At 35.9% G+C, this 22,082-nt stretch overlaps 1 protein-coding gene across 5 annotated transcripts in view; it reads right to left on the reverse strand.

The window, feature by feature from the left end:
- The window catches only part of CACNA2D3 (calcium voltage-gated channel auxiliary subunit alpha2delta 3), a 468,802-nt gene that overhangs the window by 160,146 nt on the left and 286,574 nt on the right, over positions 1-22,082 (reverse strand). For all 5 annotated transcript variants that reach the window (XR_008821687.1, XR_008821689.1, XR_008821688.1 and 2 more), the window contains 2 exons: positions 8,009-8,087; positions 688-821 (listed from right to left, as the gene is read on the reverse strand). Coding sequence is in view for 2 of the 5 variants with exons in the window: in XM_056337957.1 (XP_056193932.1) it covers positions 688-821; positions 8,009-8,087 (213 nt within the window). In the remaining 3 variants the exon portion in view is untranslated. The remainder of the gene's footprint in view (positions 1-687; positions 822-8,008; positions 8,088-22,082) is intronic.

Raw genomic sequence — 22,082 nt, forward strand, 5'->3', positions numbered from 1 at the left:
AAGAAACATAATAAGGAAAATAAAATGGATAAGAAGCTGTTTCAGACCAACCCATGAAAATGAACCACTTTTATCTGCAAATCTGAGAATTTACCACAAATGATACAGAAGTATCATGAGTGCTCAGTCACTGCATAACAGCAAGTTCTGCTTCAACTCCAAAGGTTCATTCCATTAATATTGGACATTTATGACAATTTTGTATATCAAATCACCTATTCAATCCACCTTAAAAGGCAGAATCTTCTCATTATTCTTCTCTTCACAGTTGTCCACTAGATGTTGACCCACTTTATATATTAAAAATCTTGATCCTTGCTTTTATACAGATATATTCACGGACATGTTTTTAAACATATGGAAAAAAATAGTTAATCTAATCAATTTCTGTTCAATTCCCATTTTTGATTAATAAAATGTACATTTGGAGATCATAAATTTTAAAATTATGCTGTCAAGCATGTTTTTTCATTATTTTCTATGGAATATACAATTTATAAATATCTGCTAAAGTTCAGCAATCTTGAATTATTTACTTGTAACGTATTAAGCCTGATTCTTACACTGAATTGTCACATTCCAGCAACAGTAATCAGATGCACAACTAGTGTTTCTACAACAGTTTTGCTCCCAGTTCCTCATTATATGCAGTCAGCCTGTATTAAATGCTTTATCATGCAGACTTACAGTGCTGTCAATATATGCTTCAGTCCATACTACATCGTGCTCTTGGTCAATAACCTTTGGTCGGCTAAGAACATGGAGATATTCCATGACATTCTCTTGAACATCAGCTAAGGTAGAGATCTGAGTAAAAAATCCTGTGAAAACACACAATTTCAAGTTATAAACCAGACGGAACAAATTAAGGAAGACTCCATCAAGGAGTATAATATTTTTTACGTCTGTCATGTTTTCTGCTTGTTTATCTCCAAAGAAGAAATGCAAAAAAACAGTATTTCATAAGAGGCAGCCTCAAACAGTAATAATTGGTGAAAACAGAAGTCTGCAAAATCTTTGGCCAGTCCTGAAGAATTGGGTTCTCAGTATTGCTAAGAATGACTGCACTGCCTGTCCTAAACACTCTGTTTCCAGAAAACTTGTGTTTCTTAATAGTAAAGTTGTTTGCAATTCATTTTTAAATTCTGCGTACTTCAGAAGTTAAAGCTGGCATCAACTTTGTCTAGCAATGCCTCATCCTGTTTGCCCAGTTTCAAGAAACATTATTGATTAGAACCACAGTAACAAAACAGTAGTTGCATATGGTCTGAAATGCTCATCTTTATAGAATGTGACTAGATGTCAGAAAAAAATGTTATTTACAAATGGCAGGTCACAGACAACAGACTACAACTAGAATTGCTTGGTTTAGTGATCAAATCTTTCTTAATAATTTAAAAACATCTCCTACAACATGAGGAGATTGAGAACAGCAGAGGCCACAGCTATCTGAGCTGTCACCACCTCCTTTTCAGTGCTTAGATGTCAAGAATCTTTATACATCACAAACTTGCAGCTGGAGCCCACATCATGCAAGGATGATAAAGGCCTGACGAATTTCAGTGCTATAGTTTAATCAGGCCTTATTTAAATGCATCACTTAGAGTTCATATACTTTCCTTTTCTTTACTGAGAAAAGACCAGTTTGGAATTTTCATGAAAGAGGCCTTGCTACTATTTTAGTCTTTTGACAAGATCACAGCTTCTGTGGAGCTAGAATATTAAGCTCCAGCAAAAAACATGGAAGCTGCAAAGAACTTTTGAGCTGTGTTTATTGCAAACAGGCACAATTCTGGCAAGATTACAAGGATGCTCTGTAGTCTGAATTTAGAGCTTTCTGATTTGAATACACCTGCCTGTAATTTGATTATACTATGACCTCAAATATTCCTAGTACAATATTCATACTTATAGTATAGTATTCATACTGTCACAATATTCATTATTCTGTTTCGAGATTTTTATTTGATTTTTTTTCCAGTGAAGTCCACCATTGTGTGAGGATGTTAACTGACTACTACATACGCTATCATGGTTTAACTCTTGATTCAGAACAGAGCTATTTTTTGTCTAAGGTTCTGAAAGCTTTTTCAGCCACCGAGTAAGATGTCTGCCATAAGTTTAATTAGGAAATCTATACTTTAGAATGCAGAATTCTATGTAGGGGGGGGGGGGGGGGGAAGAGAATTATGGTGTACTTTCATGAATTATTGGCTTAGAACACTTAGAGAAAAAGCAATGTGGTCGTTACTCTTTCTGAAATGCTGTCTGCTCCAGTGTTGGGAGTGCTGAGTCTCCCAAATCAAAGTAAATATTTCTCCATCCTGTGAGTAATAAGGGACATTTCACTATCTGGTCCTTCTAATTTGGTGTAAGTGTCAATACACAGTCAAAATATGATTATTTGCCAGTATGAGCTATTCACATATAGAGCCTCATAAATTATATACATACATGTATGCATGTATATCATTTATACACTATGGTGTATAATGCTCTTAATCAAAGATTCAAAATACATAACTGTGTAGATCACTCATTTAACAGGTGATGACCTGCATTTTCCTGAAGCAGTTCAGAGTGCCTGAATTTTGGTATGTGTCATTTCAGAAATCTCAGAAGAGAACCAATACTGAGAGGCTATATTAAGCACTGTTCACATGTTTCAAGTTAGATACTCAAAGGCCACTCAGAAATTCAGAAAAATTAAACAGAAGCACAAACAGACTAAACGGCCTTTTGCCTTTCTTCCTCCACCTTAGACTAGTCTACAATGCCTGTAAGTGAGGACTGAAATGAAATGAAAGAGCACACAAAGTCTGCTTGTTTCTCTGTAGGAGATTTAAAGCAGGGGACCTCCACGTACTTTCGCATCTCCTTTTCTACTTTTATCAAACACATAGTTTCAGTTGTCCTCATGGACAAGGTTTTAGTTGTCCTTAAAGACTGGACTTAGTCACTGTTTTGGTTCGGTGTGTTCTATGCAATCTTACATCACATGCACTCCAATACTACTTGTTGTGTTGAGTTCATGTACTTTTCAGTCCATGTTTTGCCAGTACTTGCGCTTCTTTTAGAACAGTGTGCAAAATTACAAGTTGGACCAGAGGTCTACTTGCACTGAGTAGTGTACAGTGAACAACAGGACAGCACCTGCACTTAAATCCTTAATATACGTGAGCATATTAAATAATACCCGAATAGTCTGAGATTAACTACTTGAAAAAAAATTATTGCATCTAAGGTGATAGAAAGATCTTTTTTAATCAAGCAGTATTTTCTTACTCATACAGGTTGAAATCACAATTAGTTAATGCTTTTTAATGTCACACCATTATAATCAAAACCTTAAAGGCTCATTTAAAGACTCATTTAAGAAGCTCCTGTGTGTCCATGCCTGGAAAATTCTTTAACCACAGCCTATAAATTAACTTTCAGATAAAGAATACCTTGCTGTGAAATGAACATGTGTTCTGATTGCTTCCTGAAATGTTTTTATGTCAGTTTTTCAAGTGAAAAAACTTACCTAGATTATGCAAACAAAAAGAAAAAAGAAAAAAAGAAATAGAAAACAGAACCCAATCTGAAACATTTCAGTGTTGTGTCATACAGGTTTATACAAGTTACAAGACACTGATAATGAGGAATATTTTTTTTTCTTTTCTTCTTTTCCTTTCTTTAGAAGAGATCCATCTGGACCAGGTACAACTGACATGAGCACGAACACCTACCTGAGGACTTATTTGTAACTATTCTTCGTATGGATGTGTATTACATTAGGCATTTCTCTTTGTAGTATTTCTGAGAATGCATGCTATCATATCACAGCTTACACAGAACTACCGAGGCAGCATGCTACAAAAAATATTTATTTCTTGTTGCAGTACTTGCAAACCGTATCTCTAAACTGCACAATAGAGAAAACAGGTTTTGCCTAATTTTCTACAACTCAGAGAGATTTAAGTCTGAATCAATTTCATATACACTTAACAAAGAAACAAATGTCTCAAAGGCTAGTGAAAATTTGTGACTACCCCAAGACTGAAAGAAGTGACACTGAGCATCCTGTTCGGAAGCAGCCAGGTGGTAAATCAGCACATGTATACTGGCATGCATGTAGTAGCAGGCCAGCCATGTAGTGCTCCTTGCCCAGTGAGTATGACAGCTAAAGAAGTCAAAGTTAGTAAGTGGAAGAAAAAGGGATTAGTGTGAAAAAAATCCTATTTTTTTAATACTACCTGTATTTCACAGACGTATTCATATATTATGCTGCAGGAGATGAAAAGTTGAAAGAAAGAGTGTGTCAGAGACTTTATTCCTTTTAATCAGGTTGCTTGAAATAACTGAGTTTAGTGAAATGTAAAAATTGTTGTTGAAGATATATAAAAGACAAGACTAAGATGGTGTCATAAGATACAACCATATGGATTCTCTCTAGGTTTTTATGTGATCTCAGGGGTGGGCTTCATTTGCAATTTCTGGGAAGAGTTAGTTACTTGCATTAAAGATTATGTCTGCTTAATCTCCTTATAAATATGATTTGTGCTTTTGTGTCTCACATTAGAAAAATCTACAATGATTTTACAGTTTCCATAACTCATGTAACCTGAAGAATTACCTATCTTTGAATTTCTGGTTCATCTGTTTACTTTGCTTCTACAAAATGTTGTTTCCCTTAAGTTTTAGCTTTCTTAACAACTAAGTGAAAGGAATTGCAAAAGCTATGTAAATGATATTTTCCATATTTTTAATGCTTGTGCTACTACTTATTTTTCTGTCTTCACCTAATGGGAAAATTCTACCAAAAATACTATATTGTAGCTAGGAACAGAATTAGGTAACATTCTTTTAGTTGATTTTCACTGTTTATTTAGACTTTTTGATGATTCATGTGTTTGTAGCTATGTGTAACGAATGCCAAACCTTACAAGAACTACCTTCCTAAACTGCTAAATTTACCTCTCCTATTTAGAGATCAGAGGACTCCATGGATTAAAAATCCTTACTCTCCCTACACCAAGTTTTAATCATCAGATAAATACATGCTCTGAAGTTCTTAGGCACAGCTGTTGAGGCCACATAAGCAATAGCAGCAACCCCCTGCTTAAATTTTTGCATTCTAACACCTGCTTCCCTGCTCCCTGGTGTGTGAATTATGCTACCTTAGAACCCCTTACAGTCAGTGCTACTTTTTTTTCCTCCCCAGCAGGAAAAAAAATCATGAAGGAAATGGGTAAGTTTTAGCAATGACAAATATGAGATATGTATAATAATCCGGTTAAAGACAGACACTTATGCTCTGCAAGTAGCCTGCTTTTCCATATTGCATGATACTTGCAATGCTTTTGGATAGCTTATTTTTCTCTAAAACGTCCACCCTAGGCTTGTAACTTTTCAAAATGCCTTCAATGGATTTTTACATGGAGTACAGTACTTTTTGTTTTCTGGACACTGCGCAAAATAGATGGATATTCTTGCAACTAATAAAATATCAGAATTAAAAAAAAATCTTCTTTGGGTAGGAACTAAGGAGGGATTTCATTGTTTCACTGCAGCTGTAAAACTCCCATGGAGAATACCCCCCCTGTCCCCCCACCTAAGAGGCCTCTCAAGCAGGTGAACAGTATCTGTAACTGGCTCCCTGCCACCCCCTACAAGAGCCCACAGAGCACGAGGTGCTGGGGTCATGCTAATAATGGGAATGGATGTGACTGGGGCTTCCTGTATACAACTCTCCTCTGCTAATACAATATAGTCTATAGTCTATAAACTGCTACAGCTGGGGCACAATTTGCCTCAGGGCTGATCTGTCCTCTGCTGGCAGATAGAGAGCCCCTATCAGGCCTCTGATATGCAAAGCACTTTTCTCTACACTGCTTTCTCAGGCTCTGCTCATTTGTACTGAAGAATCCCCTCCTTTGTCCATTTTACAATATGCCAACCACAGTGATAAACCATAATAAAAATTAAAAAAATTATATATACTTAAAACAGATGCTTCAAATTACTAAGGTAATAGAGAATTTTACTCAAAAAAAAAAAAGTTTAATCCTGGCTTTTCTGTTAGTAATGCATTAACTCCCGTCTTTATCTTTACAGCTTTCTGCTGGAAGTGACTGCTGAGGGAAAGGTAGTGCCTGCTTACTTTAAAATCTGACACATGCTAAGCACTGGGAAACTTCTACCTTTTTTCATCTCAGAATATTAGTAAATCTTTATTCTTTTCCTTTATGTATGTGCACTTGCTTATGATACAGAAGAGTAAATCACTGCAAATTTCACAAACTGCTCTAGAGGGACTTCGGGGTTCTTGAATGTTTTAATGTTTTTTAAATGGCTTGGTGTTTTGCTTCATTAAGCCAACTCCCTCTAGATATGCCCTACTTATACACAAAAATGTAACAGAAAAGCATGCTTGGGGTTTTTCAAGGTTTCACCATCAGAATCTAGAAGCTAAAGAAGTTTTGCAAGGTGATATGAATTTCCCCTGGGACTTATTTTGAAGGAAAGGACTGCTGTCCACAGCCCAGTCAGCTGGAAAGCCTGTGAACAGCCTTCATCTATGTTGTGCTTCCAAGGGGAAAATCACTGCAAGGAAAATTGATTTTAGGGTCATTGACCCTCAGTGACGACAACATACTTTGGCCCACCCATGCAAGTAGTAAACTGCAGTCCAGCCATTCAGCCAATCTTTCGACCAGCTTTTCTACACTTCTCATCTGTTGTGCTATAATCCTTCATTTCATTAAAAGAAAATGGATAAGCTGTAGCTGAAAACCGTAAAAAAAGATCTAAATCCATACTGTCTGACATAATTACTTATGCTGTTTCCAATAGTGATTATCAAACTTCTTTAAAAGCATTTAATTACTGGTTAAAGGTAGATTTTTGCATCAATAAACTATCAGAGAACAGGTATTTTAACTGAGAAAAAAATTCTAGAAGAAACAGTCATTAAGCTTTTTAGTTGATTTATATGAGTAAGATCCTCACTCAAAGCTACACAGCTCTGTAAAGAACAAAGTAATCCTGAAGAATGACAAAGGTGGCCACTTTTCCCCCTCTGGGAATAAGGAAGACGTGGACCAGACGATCTGCTAGGGCAGTGGCTATTGCCTGGTCCTAATTTCTGAGTTGCTGTACTTAGATCTTTATGAATCTGTAGAGCTGGGCTAAAAAGCTAAAAGATTTTGTTGATTAAATTGTCTTCAAAAAAGATGCTTCAAAGGATTCTTATACTATTATTTAAACTAAATTATGGTGTAATATTAGCTGATTAAGACAAGACTTCAAACTGTGTAATTTCCATCAGCTGGACATAACAGTAGTTAAAGAAATAATGACTAAATGGATAGCACCTGATGCAATTCATCATAATGTAATGTGGCACAACGGAAAAAAAACCAAACTTTTTTTTTTTCCCCGCCCAAGATGAAGGGAAAAGGAAAACCTGAAAATTAATTAGGGTTCGGGGTTTTTTTTTTTTCACTTGGGAATCATTCTTACTTATATTAGTCAACCGTTTTACTGTAGCATCTCAGCATCTTAAATGTTTTAATGCGCCTTCCTTAAAGAATATAAAACTGTTTTTTCAATTACATTGTCAGTTCCTCAAGGGACAGGATGTCTGGTATTTCACATACCGTGCCTAACACAACAGGACTTGTACCCAATGTTCTTAGGAATCAAACTAACTCTGACTGAGTAATAACAGCTATAATAGAACAAATACTTTGAAATTGACATTTTTTCTCTGAACAAAACTTTAAGATCACATAGTTTAAAAGCTTCATATATATTTTAAGAAAATAATGCATTTCAAATATTTTTTTTTCTTTTTAAATTCTATGGTACAAGGTAAATAAGTCTTTTCCTTTTCTGGAAAAAAACAAACCATCCTCTCTGCTCAGTGGTCAGTGACACCATATCTGTAGAAGGGTCAGATATGCAGGAAGGCTCAGTAATGGGGTTTTGAAAACAAGGCTTTCACAGTTGAAGGTTAACTAACCTTTGTTAGCACAGGCCATCCACTTCAGGTTATCAGCAAAAGCAGCTTCTCTTCCAATCAGATAGGTAAAAATGCGAACCTGAAAGTAAAATGCAAAAGATCAAGTCAATTAATACTTTGTTTAAAACTTACACGGTGGAACTTCAGATACAGCTGTGTAATTCATATGGATAGCCCTTTTTAAGAAAGTATTACTGGTTAAACAGCACAGTACATTAAAAAAAAGTCTCTGCCAGTAATGTCTTCATGACAAAATGTGCCTTTTGTTCTGTGTAACAGAATGGCTCATTTCTTTGTATGTTTTTAATAGCCGACATTTAACTAAAGTTATGGTAAAAGGTTTAAAATGTAAGTGAGAATAAACTAAACCCACCGGGGTACAAGGCAAAACTGCACATTTCAGACAAATCTGTTCTGCACTTACGAATTCAACAAACTGCTATGGTGTGGAGAATGAGGCACTTAATTAGCAAATACTTCTGTAGATAAAGGATCTGAAACAGCAGGCAAGCAAATTCCCCTCAGCTTTCAAGGTTCATATGACACGGTATCTTTGTCAACTTAAAGACAGGTACCCACAGGTGGCACTTGTGCTATCAAGCATTAAACAGCAGAATCATGTTCAGGGTTGCCACATTTCCCAGACAAATACCTCTGCAAAAAGCTATACATCTGGTCTATGCATGTGCATGTGCATGCACACAGACACCTTCATCCAGAATTCCTAAAAAAAAAATGCTGCTTTACTTAAAATTCTGCCCAGATAAAATTTCTTGGCAGAGAAGAATGGCATAGTTTGGAAACTTTGGACGCAGGTACACCTTGATAGATACTAAATAACACTTGTTTGTCTGGATTCCACAGATTCATGTTATACTCATATCCAAAACAGGTTTTGAGCAGCTTCAGACAGCTACCATTTAGAAAGCAAAGGAAAATTTCCATTACAATATTTCTCTCTTTTCTATACTATTTCCTCAGTACTTTCCTACTAGACAGAGACAGATTCAGGGTTGAGTTAATTTCCAAGCCTTGAAAACAGCTGCAAATTTGTCCTCGTAGTAGAATGATGACAGCATTCTCCACCTCATACCTTGTACTTTTAGCCCTATTCTATACAGAGGAAACTACACCAGAGATAGTTGAGTCGGTTTTAGCTAGGTAACACAGGGAACGGGAAAGCAGCATGTTGTCCACAGCTTCCTCTACCTCAATAATACAAGTTCGTGTGGCACTCACAGTCCCTTCGTCCAGGTTGGGTCCGTGACCACCCACGTGCATGCGCTGAGCAAAGAAATCACTGCTGTGGGTCCCAGCGTATCCCACCTAGAAATCCCACACAGGTCCATACCTTCTTAATCTACCATCTGATATAGCTGGGTAAGATGGAGCATAGTGAGAATCACTCAATCTGACTAAGCCTCCAGCAACAGAATTGAGAACAGCACCTGACAGCCACAGCTAAAGCCCATATTCTGCCCACCGAAGCCCTTGCCATGCTAAGACTTATGCCTCATTCCAAGTGCCTAAGCTTGCACAACCATTTTTCCATTCCCTAATGATTTTTCCAGGCAAAAGAGGCCAAGTGTATATTGGGCCATATTAGCAAGATGAATACAAGGTGATTATTTCTCTCCATTCCATTGCAAGACAGCACCCTAGAGCACTGAGCTCAGTTTTGGATTCCCCTATACAAGACAGACATTGACATACTGGAAAAGACAGACTCTTTTCGAAGGTGGACTCTAAGAGGACAACATTGCATAGGACAAAAGTCAGAAGAGGGTCCTAAACAATTCTGATTTAATATAAAGAAAAGCATTTTTATCACAAGGGTGATAAAATATTAGAAAACATTGCTCAGAGTTGCGGCAGAACCTGCAACCTAGGAGACAGTCAAAATCTGACTAGACAAGTTCCTGAGCAACCTGATCCATCTTCACCTGCTCTGAGCAGAGGGCTGGACAAGATGATCTTCACAGGTCCTTTCCAATCTAAATGATTCTATGAAATATTTTACGGAAGAGCAACATTTTACAGAAGAGATTAAAAACTTGACTGATTTTCTAATGAAAGAAATCGTTCTACATTTTTTTGAATTTTGATGATAAAACAGATTAAGTTAGGAAATTGACCATTTGTAACTGCAAACATGGTGCTCTCATTATGTATGAAAATAAAAAAATAATAATTCCATATTGTAACACTAAAAATTGTAACTAAACACCACATCAGATCCTTTTAGCTTTTTATCAGTATACTTAATAGAATCATCATTACCCAAACATTTTCACATAAACTCTGTTATCATGATTAAAAAGCTGTGCATGAATAAAGTATTCTAGAGCATATTTTGTTAATAGCCAATCGAGTCTCACTTTCACAAAACAGACATGCTTAATTATATAGAAATCTAATTACACAGAATAATGAAGTGAGAAGTTTACGAAGACCTCTAATTTAATCCATTTGTAATTAAAAATAATCAAATAATTAGATTTCTTATATTTGTTTTCAATTAGTACATTTTTCTCTCAGTGAGCTGAAAGAAATTATTTGTAGAATATACCAACCTCATATTAAGTTCCCAGCGTTGGGTTTTTTTTCTTCACTGAATAAGTTTTAAAATGTCTTTGAAAGTTTCCTTCTTTACTGTCAGTTGTGATACTATATTCCCTCACTGCTCTTTTGTCCATTTTCTTAATGGCCAGATCCTGGTTTTAGGCATACATTGTGTTCTGCATTATTATCATGCCTAGAGAGCAGATTTCAATCACAAAGCTTCCCAGTCTTTCAAATATAAAATGTACATAGAACGGAATCATGATATATATATAACTTAAAAGTATATGCACTGATTGTTTAGTGTTGTTAATTAGTTTTAATCAAACAGTATGCATAATCCTACTCTAAGACTCTATAGGACACAGCATTAAACAAAAGCATGGTACTTCTATGCTTTGTTGATGGCTAGGAAAAGTATTAATAGAGAAAATCTTTATTCTCTAAACACACGTGAAAGTGCAAAGAGAGATTTGTATCCTCAAAATACAGCATAAATCACTGCCACAGTTTATCTTTCGGAAAATGATGCTTGGATATAGCCTATGAAGGGACTGAATACATATGAGAGATGCATATTTAACAATCTGCTTTAATCTACAAAGAATCAAACGTTACTGTGTTCCTAGTAAGAGGAGACCAGCCTTATGTAAAAGGATGAGCAGTAAGCATGATAATGGGCATAGGCAGCAAACTGCATTAAACCTACAAAAAAGATTTCAACAAATTGGTATCATAGAACATTATGAGTAATGGGCTGCATCTGTGATACTGTTGCAAGGATTTTAATGATTTTCCTCTGAGCACATTTTCTACATATAGTTTACTTGGTATCTGCAGTTTCACTAGAAAATATTTTAAGCATCATAAAAAATATGGCTAGTAGTTTGGCGTAAGTAGAAAAAATAAAAATAAAAGCTATAAAGTAGAGAACTAGCAGTGAATATGAGTGGTCAGTTGATTAAGTGCTGATTTCCTTCCCTATCCCAATGAATTGTGTATTTTTTCTCTCCACACTTTTCACTGTGCATGGTATATAAATTATGTTTGCCAGTGTCAACATGAAGCATAAAGACTTTTATAAAATTAAATACAAGATAAACTAATTTTAAAATACCATTTCTATACTGCTCATTACTTAAGAGAGTGACTTATCATTTATAGTAGCTTCATAAGAAAATAACTTTGTGCGGTCACAGGAAGGTATTTTAGTTAAAAACAATGCCACCGATACGTTAATGTTTTCTTTTACATTGACCTTAACAAGATATATTAATAGGTATTATGACTGTTGTTTAATTCTGCATTCAGAATAGTGAGAAAAATGCTCAAAACCAGCTCTAATGAAAATTCTGATTGTAGCTCTACTCCTAAAAGTTTCATTTGATCAGTTCATTGCCACCGGTATAAACAATTCTACTGTGAACTTGCAATGGAAAACACTCATGAGTGCTTAACTACTCACTGTAGGCATAATTTTACAAAAAAAATAAATGCTTGCCATATTATTTTCTGCTTTCAGAGATCACAGCAATGACTTAGGTAATAAAGTATTAGAATTGAAACTTACCTGAAAAAACCTACATTCTAAATCCCATTTTTCAAAAAAAACTTGGATCTATACACTTTTCATACTAGTTTTACTCTTCTGGATAAGTATTTTATGTAGTATTTCTAGATGTGCTGGTATCATCCATGGCATAATACCAATATACAGGGACAAAGTTATTGTGGTCATATACCTGTTTTCTGCATCTACATAAAAATATAACTAAGTCAATATTCTAGAAATACTACGTTAATTTAGCAGGATAAGTTCAAATTACTTCAGCTTCTGCACAGACAAGACCTATGCTGTGATGGGCTATGCGTGCTGCAAAACAGGAAACACTGCGTCATAGTTACCACTGAAATTATCGTTGTAAATTGACTAGACATTAAGTACCAGATTTAAAATCCATCCATGTTGTCAGATACCATGTAAGATAAATGTTTGGTGAAAACTGTTAATAGTGACCACCAACTTTTCTTATTTGTACATATGAAGTAACTGAATGGGAATTATGTTAGAGCAGTTCTGCTCTGCAAAATGATTGCATGAAATGTGTATTCCAAAAATTCAGATATAGCACTAATATTGTATAGTCTACTGCTAAATACATACAGTACCGAGGCATATGATTAAAATCTCTATAATTTTATTAGATGAGGAAATATAAGGTGTGTCTCATTCTGTGGTTTGTACTGGACTTTAAAGAGAATAACTCAATAGAAACTGAGCTTTAATAAGTATATACACTATATACATACATACACACTGACACACTGGTATCTTATGGTACAAGACTTAATGTTAGGACATTCTTCTGAATCCATATGAAGAGAACAGTTTAGTCAAGGCAGACTGAAAAACTTCAAAGTTCTTATGGGCCAGTCCCAGAAGATCCAGCATCAACATTTACATAGTCTACATATGCACTGGCTAACTGACTATAAGCCAAATGAGAAAAACACCTTTAAATATCCAAGCACCGTGACTGAATCAAGAGACCATTTTCATTTGAGAAGGAATCTGCATCAGAAGGTATAAGTACCTCTGGCAAAAAACTTATGACAGAAAGAGAACCCTGCAGTTCTCAATTATTTGGAAAGCTTTGTAAGATATTTGAGAGAGATACCTGAATCAAAGTATTTTCAATGTCTGACCTGTAAAATATGACATCAACTATATTAAGGTTTAATGTGAACTGTTAGCTGTGGAGAAAGGAAATACTCTCAGGCAGAAGCATTAGTTTTGAATTGTTATATCCTATCTATGACACTGAAAATTGTAGATGTTGTCAGATTCACTGAATGCAAAGCAAAGCTTAGTCCATGAGCTAAAACTTTAATCTTTGTAACTATGCTTGCTATTCCTGCACAGTTTATACACACTACACATATGTAGTTCTTATGGATGTGCCATAGACTACTTTTTTTAAGCTGATGCTCACAGGAAATGGAGTGAGAGGTCCACAATGACATTACAGAAACTGAAAGGAGAGTGGAACTCTTTAATAGAGCTTATGACTTTCACACTTCATATTTTTCTACCTTTTTCTAAAGCTGGTGTGCTGAATGGCAAAAAATACCATTTGTGAATATGTATTTTAATTATCTTTAAAACAGTAGCTGTAGAAACCTCCCATATATTACCTTGTTACTGTGTCTCATTCCTGACCTAGAAGGATCATCTCTGGGAAAGAGCACCCCTTTCAGTTACTATTCTTACTAAAAGATTTCTGCGTAAGTTCAAATTATTCTGAACTGTAGAATCATACTCATATTAAGCAACAGACTAATTTCAACAGTGCATTTTATGATTGTCAGCTTCTGCACACAAGACTGTGGACCCTGGTCCAAACCACTAGCCCATAGTGAGCTAGTGAGCAGCAGCACAGCTTGTCAACCGACAGTTGTCACAAGCTGTGTTGGTAACTACTCCCATGTACACAGCAGAATTAAATAACAGTAAGGCACTGAACAACCAAGCTCAGTAGCTCAGACAAAACTGAACACAAATCTTATTAATTGCATATATTATCATTATTTTTCACTTGCTTTCTCTCTGGTTTTCCAGTCTCTGTCTTACACTCTTGTTGCCTTACCTAGGCTCAGGTCACGGTTTGGATTACACAGGTAGTCTGCTTTCTGTTCTTTGTGGCGTCCCCTCAAATTTTGGAAAGAGAGAGAGTACTGTTAAAAGTTTCTTGTTTTTACAGCTAGGGAATATTCTGAAGTTTGAACCTTTAGGCTCTGGAAGAGAGCTTATATAAAATCTCAGAGGTGCATACACTCAACCATTAGTGAGGAAACCTAAGAACGACGATTTAAATGACAGCTATTTCAGTGCTAACCACTTCATCTGAAATATCCACTTAACAGTTTCATCCATTATGCATAGACTAATCTGCAGTCCCTGAACTGTCCTCACCTCTGAAACTTCATTTAACTAGCAGCACAGCGAAGAGAATAGGGACCACCTTCTTTCTGTGTTAAGCAAGATGAGTCAATCTGCAAGATTCTACACACTGGAACTGCGAAGTCATATCTTCATGCCAAACAGCTGGTAAAATAGTATTTCCAGAAACTTAAAATACAGTGTGGGAGGGGAAATGGGAGTTCTGCTTACAGCTGACAGTGCAGACCTCTGTTTGCAGCTGCAAACTATTTCATGGACACCTTCGCAAAATAGTCTTTCCTTTCTGGCTCAGCAAGAAATAAAAACAGTCCTGTAGCAAGAGCTGTGGAATTTTAAGTTAAGTGGGATATAGGGGTGAAATCCAAGTTCCCATAGTTATAAGTTATGGTGATCCAGGCACGCCCCATCTAGTCTGCATAGATGAGCGAGTGGACTGATTGGGAACAACTGATCAACGTGAGAGCAAGTGATTGTCTGAACTTCTAAGTAGCCTCACCACAAAGCATTTGCTTAATAGTTACAGGAGCCCTCAAGGTGGGAACTTGGGACAGTCCTGGAGGTTTTCCCAGGCAATTCATGCCATGGCTAGACCTAGCATTATAGGCACTATTTGTATACTTCAAAGTGTTAATTAGCTACTTGGTTGGAGGATCTGGCCCTCTCAGAGACTTCTTCAGGCAGTTCCTGCTGTAGAATTGACAAAACTCTATAGAGAAAAGATACTTGTATAGCATCATAGTAGAAAGCCTCAGGAACAGACACATATGAGAGTATTTTGAACATATTTAAGACAGTTAAGAAATGTTTTCTACATTATTTAAGATAATAAATAGAAATCAATCATTCCTGTGATGGAGTAGTGATATACATCCACAGGCCAGCTGGAAATAAAGATTCAGCAGAACAGCAATTCAGAGCATCTCACCCAATACAGCTGAAGACACTGTTGCAAGGACCCTTTATCATCTAAGACAGCATGTGACCATCCGGTATAAGATGCTTGATTCCTCACTTGAGTATTACCCTACCCAAAGACCACCCTCTGCTCCCCAAGTGGTTTAACATTTTGGTCTTTGCAACAGTCTCAATGGTGCACTGATCAAAACACTTCAATTTCATTTGATCAACAGCTAAGAAAATGACTGTAGAAGCAGATGAGACCAGAGCTGGTCTAGATTTGATTTACATGCTGTAAATTCACAAAAGCAATTCTCTAACTGTCTGAATTTTGTGAATCTAATAATGAAAAAGGCTGCCATTCATTTTGGTCTCTTGCACTTGTTTCTAGAACTTTTACAATAGAAAAATTGCTGGCCTCTCTTAACATGTTTAACCTGTACTGTCATCTGAAAAGTGAAGATGGGCATCCAGGAAAAAGATGACTCATTTTTCTTTTCTTACTCTGCCTAAATGTATTCATGTGTTATCTAAAAGGCAATGAACTTTTACACAGGTTAGTGTGCGTGTATATATATATGTGTGTGTGTGTGTGTTTGTTGATCTTTGGTTAAAAGTAGAGCAGAATGATTAATAGTTTTCATTAAGAGCTGGTGCCACTCCCCTAAATACAACCTCAGAGCTACATTCTCAAAGTCTGTTGCTGACATAAAGCAGTTTTGGTTCACTCTCTTTGAACATGACTAAGAGCACACGGGAAGAATACAGGGCAACTTAACAGATCTTAAGGTGAAAAGAAAACTGTTCATTTAAAATTCTCATGTCCATCCCTTTCAGGCAGAACAATATTTTTAAAAACAAAAACAGCATTACGGAGGCTCCACATTCTTTGAAAGTCTACCAAGAGGTAAAAAAAAAATAAAAGGGGAGAAAGGAGAAAAAGTTAACTTTAGAAGCTGTAATTTTTGGTGGTAGAATTGACAATTACGTCACATTCTAACTTGCCAGGATTAACTTCTGTTTCTATTCTTTTGCTATTTCAGGTTTATGTTGTAAATTACTTGTCTTTTCAAACCAGCGTCTCTTTCTGTTGATTATGAATGTTTCATGCTCCACTTCTTACCTTTTCTTATAGTGGAAATATTCTTAAAACTACCCAGGATAAACTTCTAAACTCTTCATCCTTCAAGCTCAATAACTGGCTTCTCTTCCTTGGAGTCCTGCTGCTTTTCTACTGTCTTTTTTTTGGTTCAAACTCCAAAAGTAACCAACCTAAACTTCCTTCCAAATTTAAAAAAAGCTTGAGGTTTTATGCACACTTCTGCTGTTTCCCTCCCAACATTTCACTGTTGCCACTTCAAAATTGATCTTCAATATCACTCCTCCTTAAATAATCTCATCCACCTATTCCTCTCTCTCCAGTATCTATCTAGAGATATATATGGAGAAATCTATCGATTTTTGAGTTGTTTTATAGAATCTAACTTCAACCTACACACACACAAAGCAATCTGAAAATACTATATGGATTCTGAGTGTACTCCAGTGTATCTGGTTGTTGCAAAGGGCATAACATACAGGGCAATGAACAGATGTGAGGAAAGAGCAGTAGAAATAAACAAGGTCACTCTAGAAACTTCACCTTATTCCTGAATGCCATGACAGCTTTTTTAATTTTCATTCTTTTTTTTATTATAAAGTGGTGAAAAAATAAGTTAAGGGTCTATTTGCATTGACAAGTTAGCAGGAAATTCCATGAAGACAATGCTTTAAATGAGCACACAAAATTCTACTGGTTTAGGGCTACAAAGCCCTTGAGGCAATGCAAGATAGCACTGCTACAATATCTTCCACCCTGTTAGAGCCTTTACCCTGTAAGGTGCTGAGAGGCTCAATTCCACTGCACTCAATGCAAGGAAGCCATGAAACTGAAGCCATTACCTCATGAAACTGAATCCTTAAACATTAAGTTACTCAGTAAAAGGTTCTTCATTGTTAATTTTTCTCCTGAAGTATTTAAAATAGCTTTTTTTGGAAAAGTTCGCTTTTACACCATTTCCTCATGTTTTCTGCTTCCTGCAATTGCACACCATACCTAGACAGTTTTATAACAGTGTTTTCTATTACAGTGATAGCCAAAACACTCTGCATTATACCCTACATAATGATGGGACAGTTAACAGAAAGAAGTCCCAAATAATTAAATAGGTCTATTTAACTGGAAACCAAAATGTAAGCAAAAACAGTAACAAAGAAAAACAACCTGTCTGGGGATCATCAAGCAGCTGAGCCCCACTTTCCCAAACATCCGCATCTCCAACATCTGTTTGTATACACCTAACTCAGAAAAAAACATGAAGGAAAAAAGGAAATTGATCCCACAGTTAATCCCTTGTGGTCAGTGGACAGCATTACTATGTCATACTCGCCTGTGAAGAGCATTTCTAGATCCACTTTCTGGTATAGGGCTGCTGAGGGTCACTTTTAGAAAATTCAAACAGCCTACGTTTACATGAGACATCAAGGGAGGATATTTCTTCTAGCACTGAAAATGTGCTAGTATCTTTGGTTGATTTACAGAAAATTATACTACAACTCAAGATTTATGAAGAATAATTTCCCACTGTCAAATTTCACCAAATACGTTAGGAATACTGTCTGCGGAGGAAGACAAGATTATGCTATTTCACATTGTGCAAGGATAGAGCAGGTGATGAGAAAGTGTCCAACACCATATTAGCACAAGGCTTACTGCTTCCCTAAAGGTGTTTGATGGTTGACATAGTTCTGAAAGGAAGAAATCTCAGGCCTTCTACATGGGAGACAATTCTAGCTGCGTTATAAACCCTGAATTATTGGTCACAGAGAACTGAGCAAGATCAGTTCCCTCGCAGGCAGGTGAACTTCAAATGGCACAGCAAGAGCTTATCACCAATGAATTATATGTAAAGATGTGGCAGAGTAAACAGGTTGTATTAAATAACCATTTAAGATTTGGCACTTAGCAGCAAAACAAAACAAAAACAAAATAGGTCTAAGAAGCATCTAATACTTTCTAGTTTACCTTTCCTGCTTAGTGTGCAACATGTATTAATAAAGTTAAATAAGCAACCAATAATGTACAAAGAGTAATACAACAGTATGTAACTTGAATATATTAAAGCCTTAGTAGTTTAACAGTTAACTCAACAAAGAAAATTTTCATACATGTTGAGAATATTAAACTTTTAGGTTGAGGCTATGTCTAGAAAATTACATCCCAGAGACTTTTCAAAAAGTTAAAATTACTTAGAAAAAAACCCAACAAAACAGATTACCAAAACTCAACTTTTTAATTTCACTGTAACTTTTGCTTTCAGCACAAGCTATAACATTTCTCCCACCTTTACAAATTATTTTGAGACCAATTGGTTGTATTATAAATATTTCAGATATATCCATAGAGTGCCAATAAAACCTTTAAACACACCTCCAAATGTTGTGTATATATTTCACTTTTACTGAAGAACTAGTTTAGAAATATTTTACTAAGTTTTATGAAATTTAAGTTATTTTTTATATCCTTCCACTGGTAAAGCCAACCATGCTACGATGAGTTCAACTACACAGGGTATAAAGGGAAAGGAAGATTTTAACTCACACTTTTCTAACTTTCAAAAATTACCTGACATCAGTTTTCTATCAGAACAATGTCACTATTTCAAAATAAATGATGATACTATTTATTAGAGCTATGAACAAGTGCTGTGTTCTCATCTGAAAAACTAAAGAAATTGTGGTTTTTAGTCACAGTATGCAAGATTCCAGAAAAGTCATTACAAACCATTAGTAGCCAAGCCTAAATGAACTACTTAAGGATAATTCAACTATACCTATTACTGCCAGTCTTCAAAATGTTGATGGATTTGCTGAAACGTGGAACAGATATTTTCTTCTTTAAATGCAAAATAGCAGCCTAAACAAATTAATTTGAATGGAGAGGAGTGGGAGGGATTAGAGCAGAAATCATGACATAACCAAGTTGGATCTAACTGAAGCTTCTGTGGAAAAAGCAGGCTCATACAATTTCTGCTACTACACTACTTAGCTTGCTTGTATATCAACTAATATTTTTTGCAAGAATCCATGAGAATAGATGAAAATCAGACTAAATTCCAAGTAAGCAGATACTGCCAACGTCTCCACTTCTGTCATTACATAGTTCCAGGATGTAACATAGAACAATGGTAACTCGTTTGCAGTTACTTAACCGCTCATGGTGCAGACACAGATTAGAGGATGACATAATGGATAAAGCACTGGTCTTTCACCCTTGGGATTTTGTCCAGCCTGCAGTCCTATCAGATAATGGGTTTGGCAATCTCCACTACTCTCTTTTGGACACTAATCCCCACTACAGAATCTCTATAATTCATCATATAATTTAATACACCTGGCAACCTTACCACCAGTTCATTCTTTTGTTACATAATGGCCCAAAGTGAAGTCAAGGGTGGTTAATGCTTTCACAACTGGCTATTATCTCCCATAACAGCTGATTTTGAGGGGATTATTGCAGTCATAAACCATTTTATAAAAATTGGCAACTGGGAAAACAGTGTAACAAAATAAGGTGATATTTAGAAGTTTTATCACTGATTTTCTACCAATCTGTAATGGAGTTTCTAGCATCCAAAAAATGCTGGAGAGGAAACTTGAGATTAAAGGTACAGATCATGGGCCAAGAATCGGAGGCCTGAGCCAGTTTAGAGCCAGAAAAGTTTGACCCTGTTTTGCGGTTACATTTTTTTATCTTTTCTTCTGTCAAATATACAGTATATTTCTATTTCTCATTTTTTTTTCTCAATTATTAGTTCATTTCTTCCCTTTTTCAGCATTCTTCCCGCTTCACTTTGAAATATTTCACCAGTTATTACTCCAGTTTTAGGTCCACATCCTTGTTCACAAATGAACAATGGACTACATGGCTATCGGGACCAACTGCTGAGGATATGAGTCTTCAGGGCAAGACAAAGGGGAGCTGTACTCAATTTATGGGATGAGAAATCAGCTCACTGAAACGGTGGGCAAGGCTAGGATAAAAATTAGCAGTTGAGACTCCAGTCTGAACTACAATGGCATTAACATACGAGTAGTACCAAGGTACTCATAGCCAAACAAATTTGCATGCACAATTCTCACTGAAGAAAAGAATCACTTCCACAAATTTGTAAAAAGGCTTGAAAAATTCCACCAGCTAAAATCTAAAATTATTTGGTAGACATCAAACTGTAGAAGGATAGTTGAAAAGGTATCAGATACACAGTCTTCCTGGTCTATCTGGTAGGTCACCCAGCTACATCTGTGCAATGCTATTTTATATGGCATATGATAGTAGCATTAATTGGATGCTACATATTTAATCAACAAAATTGTTTCCTAGGATAGATTTTGCACAATGAAAAGCAAAATAAATCAAAGAAACAAAGCCAGAAAAAATTGCACCATAGCCACTCCTGCTCTGAGAGCCATTACTGAAAATATACAGTTGAATAAAATGCAGTCTGTTTCATGGAAGCTTTACAGAATTGTGTTGAAGTGCGTTCCATATTTCATGACTCAGGATATTGTCTACCTGTCTTTTTTCATGCAGACCTGACTTGAGCAAGCTTTCCTTTACTACAAGGAGATGTAAATCCCTACCTGCAGTTTGAACCAACTGTTTTATATAAAAGTCATCATGGTGCTGAGCTCAACCTTGTAAACCTATGTTTGGTCCTGTACAACTGAATTTTATGTGAGATTTCATACTAATTTCAGTGGCAAACAGTTCAAGTTCTAGAAATCCAAACAGGAACAGCAAGAGTTTTATAACATAGCACAGAAGACTGTAGCAAGGTCTACTCAAAGAATGCAAAGAATTTTTCTAATTACAAGCATAATAGAATAAAACTGAACATTTTGATTACAAGAACAGGAAAAAACTTTGCACATGGAATTTTAAGATTACCTTAATAACTGACACCAAAAATCAGCCAAAGCAAAAAGCTACAATCTGATGGAACAGCAGACCCACTGCTTGGCAAACTCTGGTAGAAATGTATGCTTATTGTTGGACTTTCTGTGAGCAGAAGCACTACCATTTCTTTAAGAAAATCTTCCTGAAAATGTTGAGTTAGTGCATAGAAAAATAAATGAAATTTTACATAAAAAATTATCTGCTGTGCTGTAAAACATTTAATCCTTCAGACACTGTGTATATACACCATGAATTGTTTGAACCATCAAAGTCTTACAGCAAGAACATTAAATAGACATCATTTTCCTTTATCTTGACATTTCAACCAACTGAAGGCAATTGCTGCTCAGACTGTCATAAGCATACCAGTCAGCATTAAAATTACTATACAGCCTTTAAGTTTATCTTTGATTAAAAATTAAATTTAGCTCTACTTTATCATTTTTGTAGCCCTACAGCATCCATGTGTTCTCACAGTTAAGTCAAGTCAAACTAAATATTTAATACACTGTTCTAATTAGCTACAAACTATTACCTGATTTAAGTCTGTAAATGAATGTGAAAAGACTCTGGAGGCCTAACGTTAACCTTCATCCACTCCAGTTATATGAGAGAAATTATAGGCTCTAATTAGACTCTTTAAACTGCAAAGAAAT

The sequence above is a fragment of the Falco biarmicus genome, chromosome 4 (assembly GCF_023638135.1).
Source record: "Falco biarmicus isolate bFalBia1 chromosome 4, bFalBia1.pri, whole genome shotgun sequence".
NCBI lineage: Eukaryota > Metazoa > Chordata > Aves > Falconiformes > Falconidae > Falco > Falco biarmicus.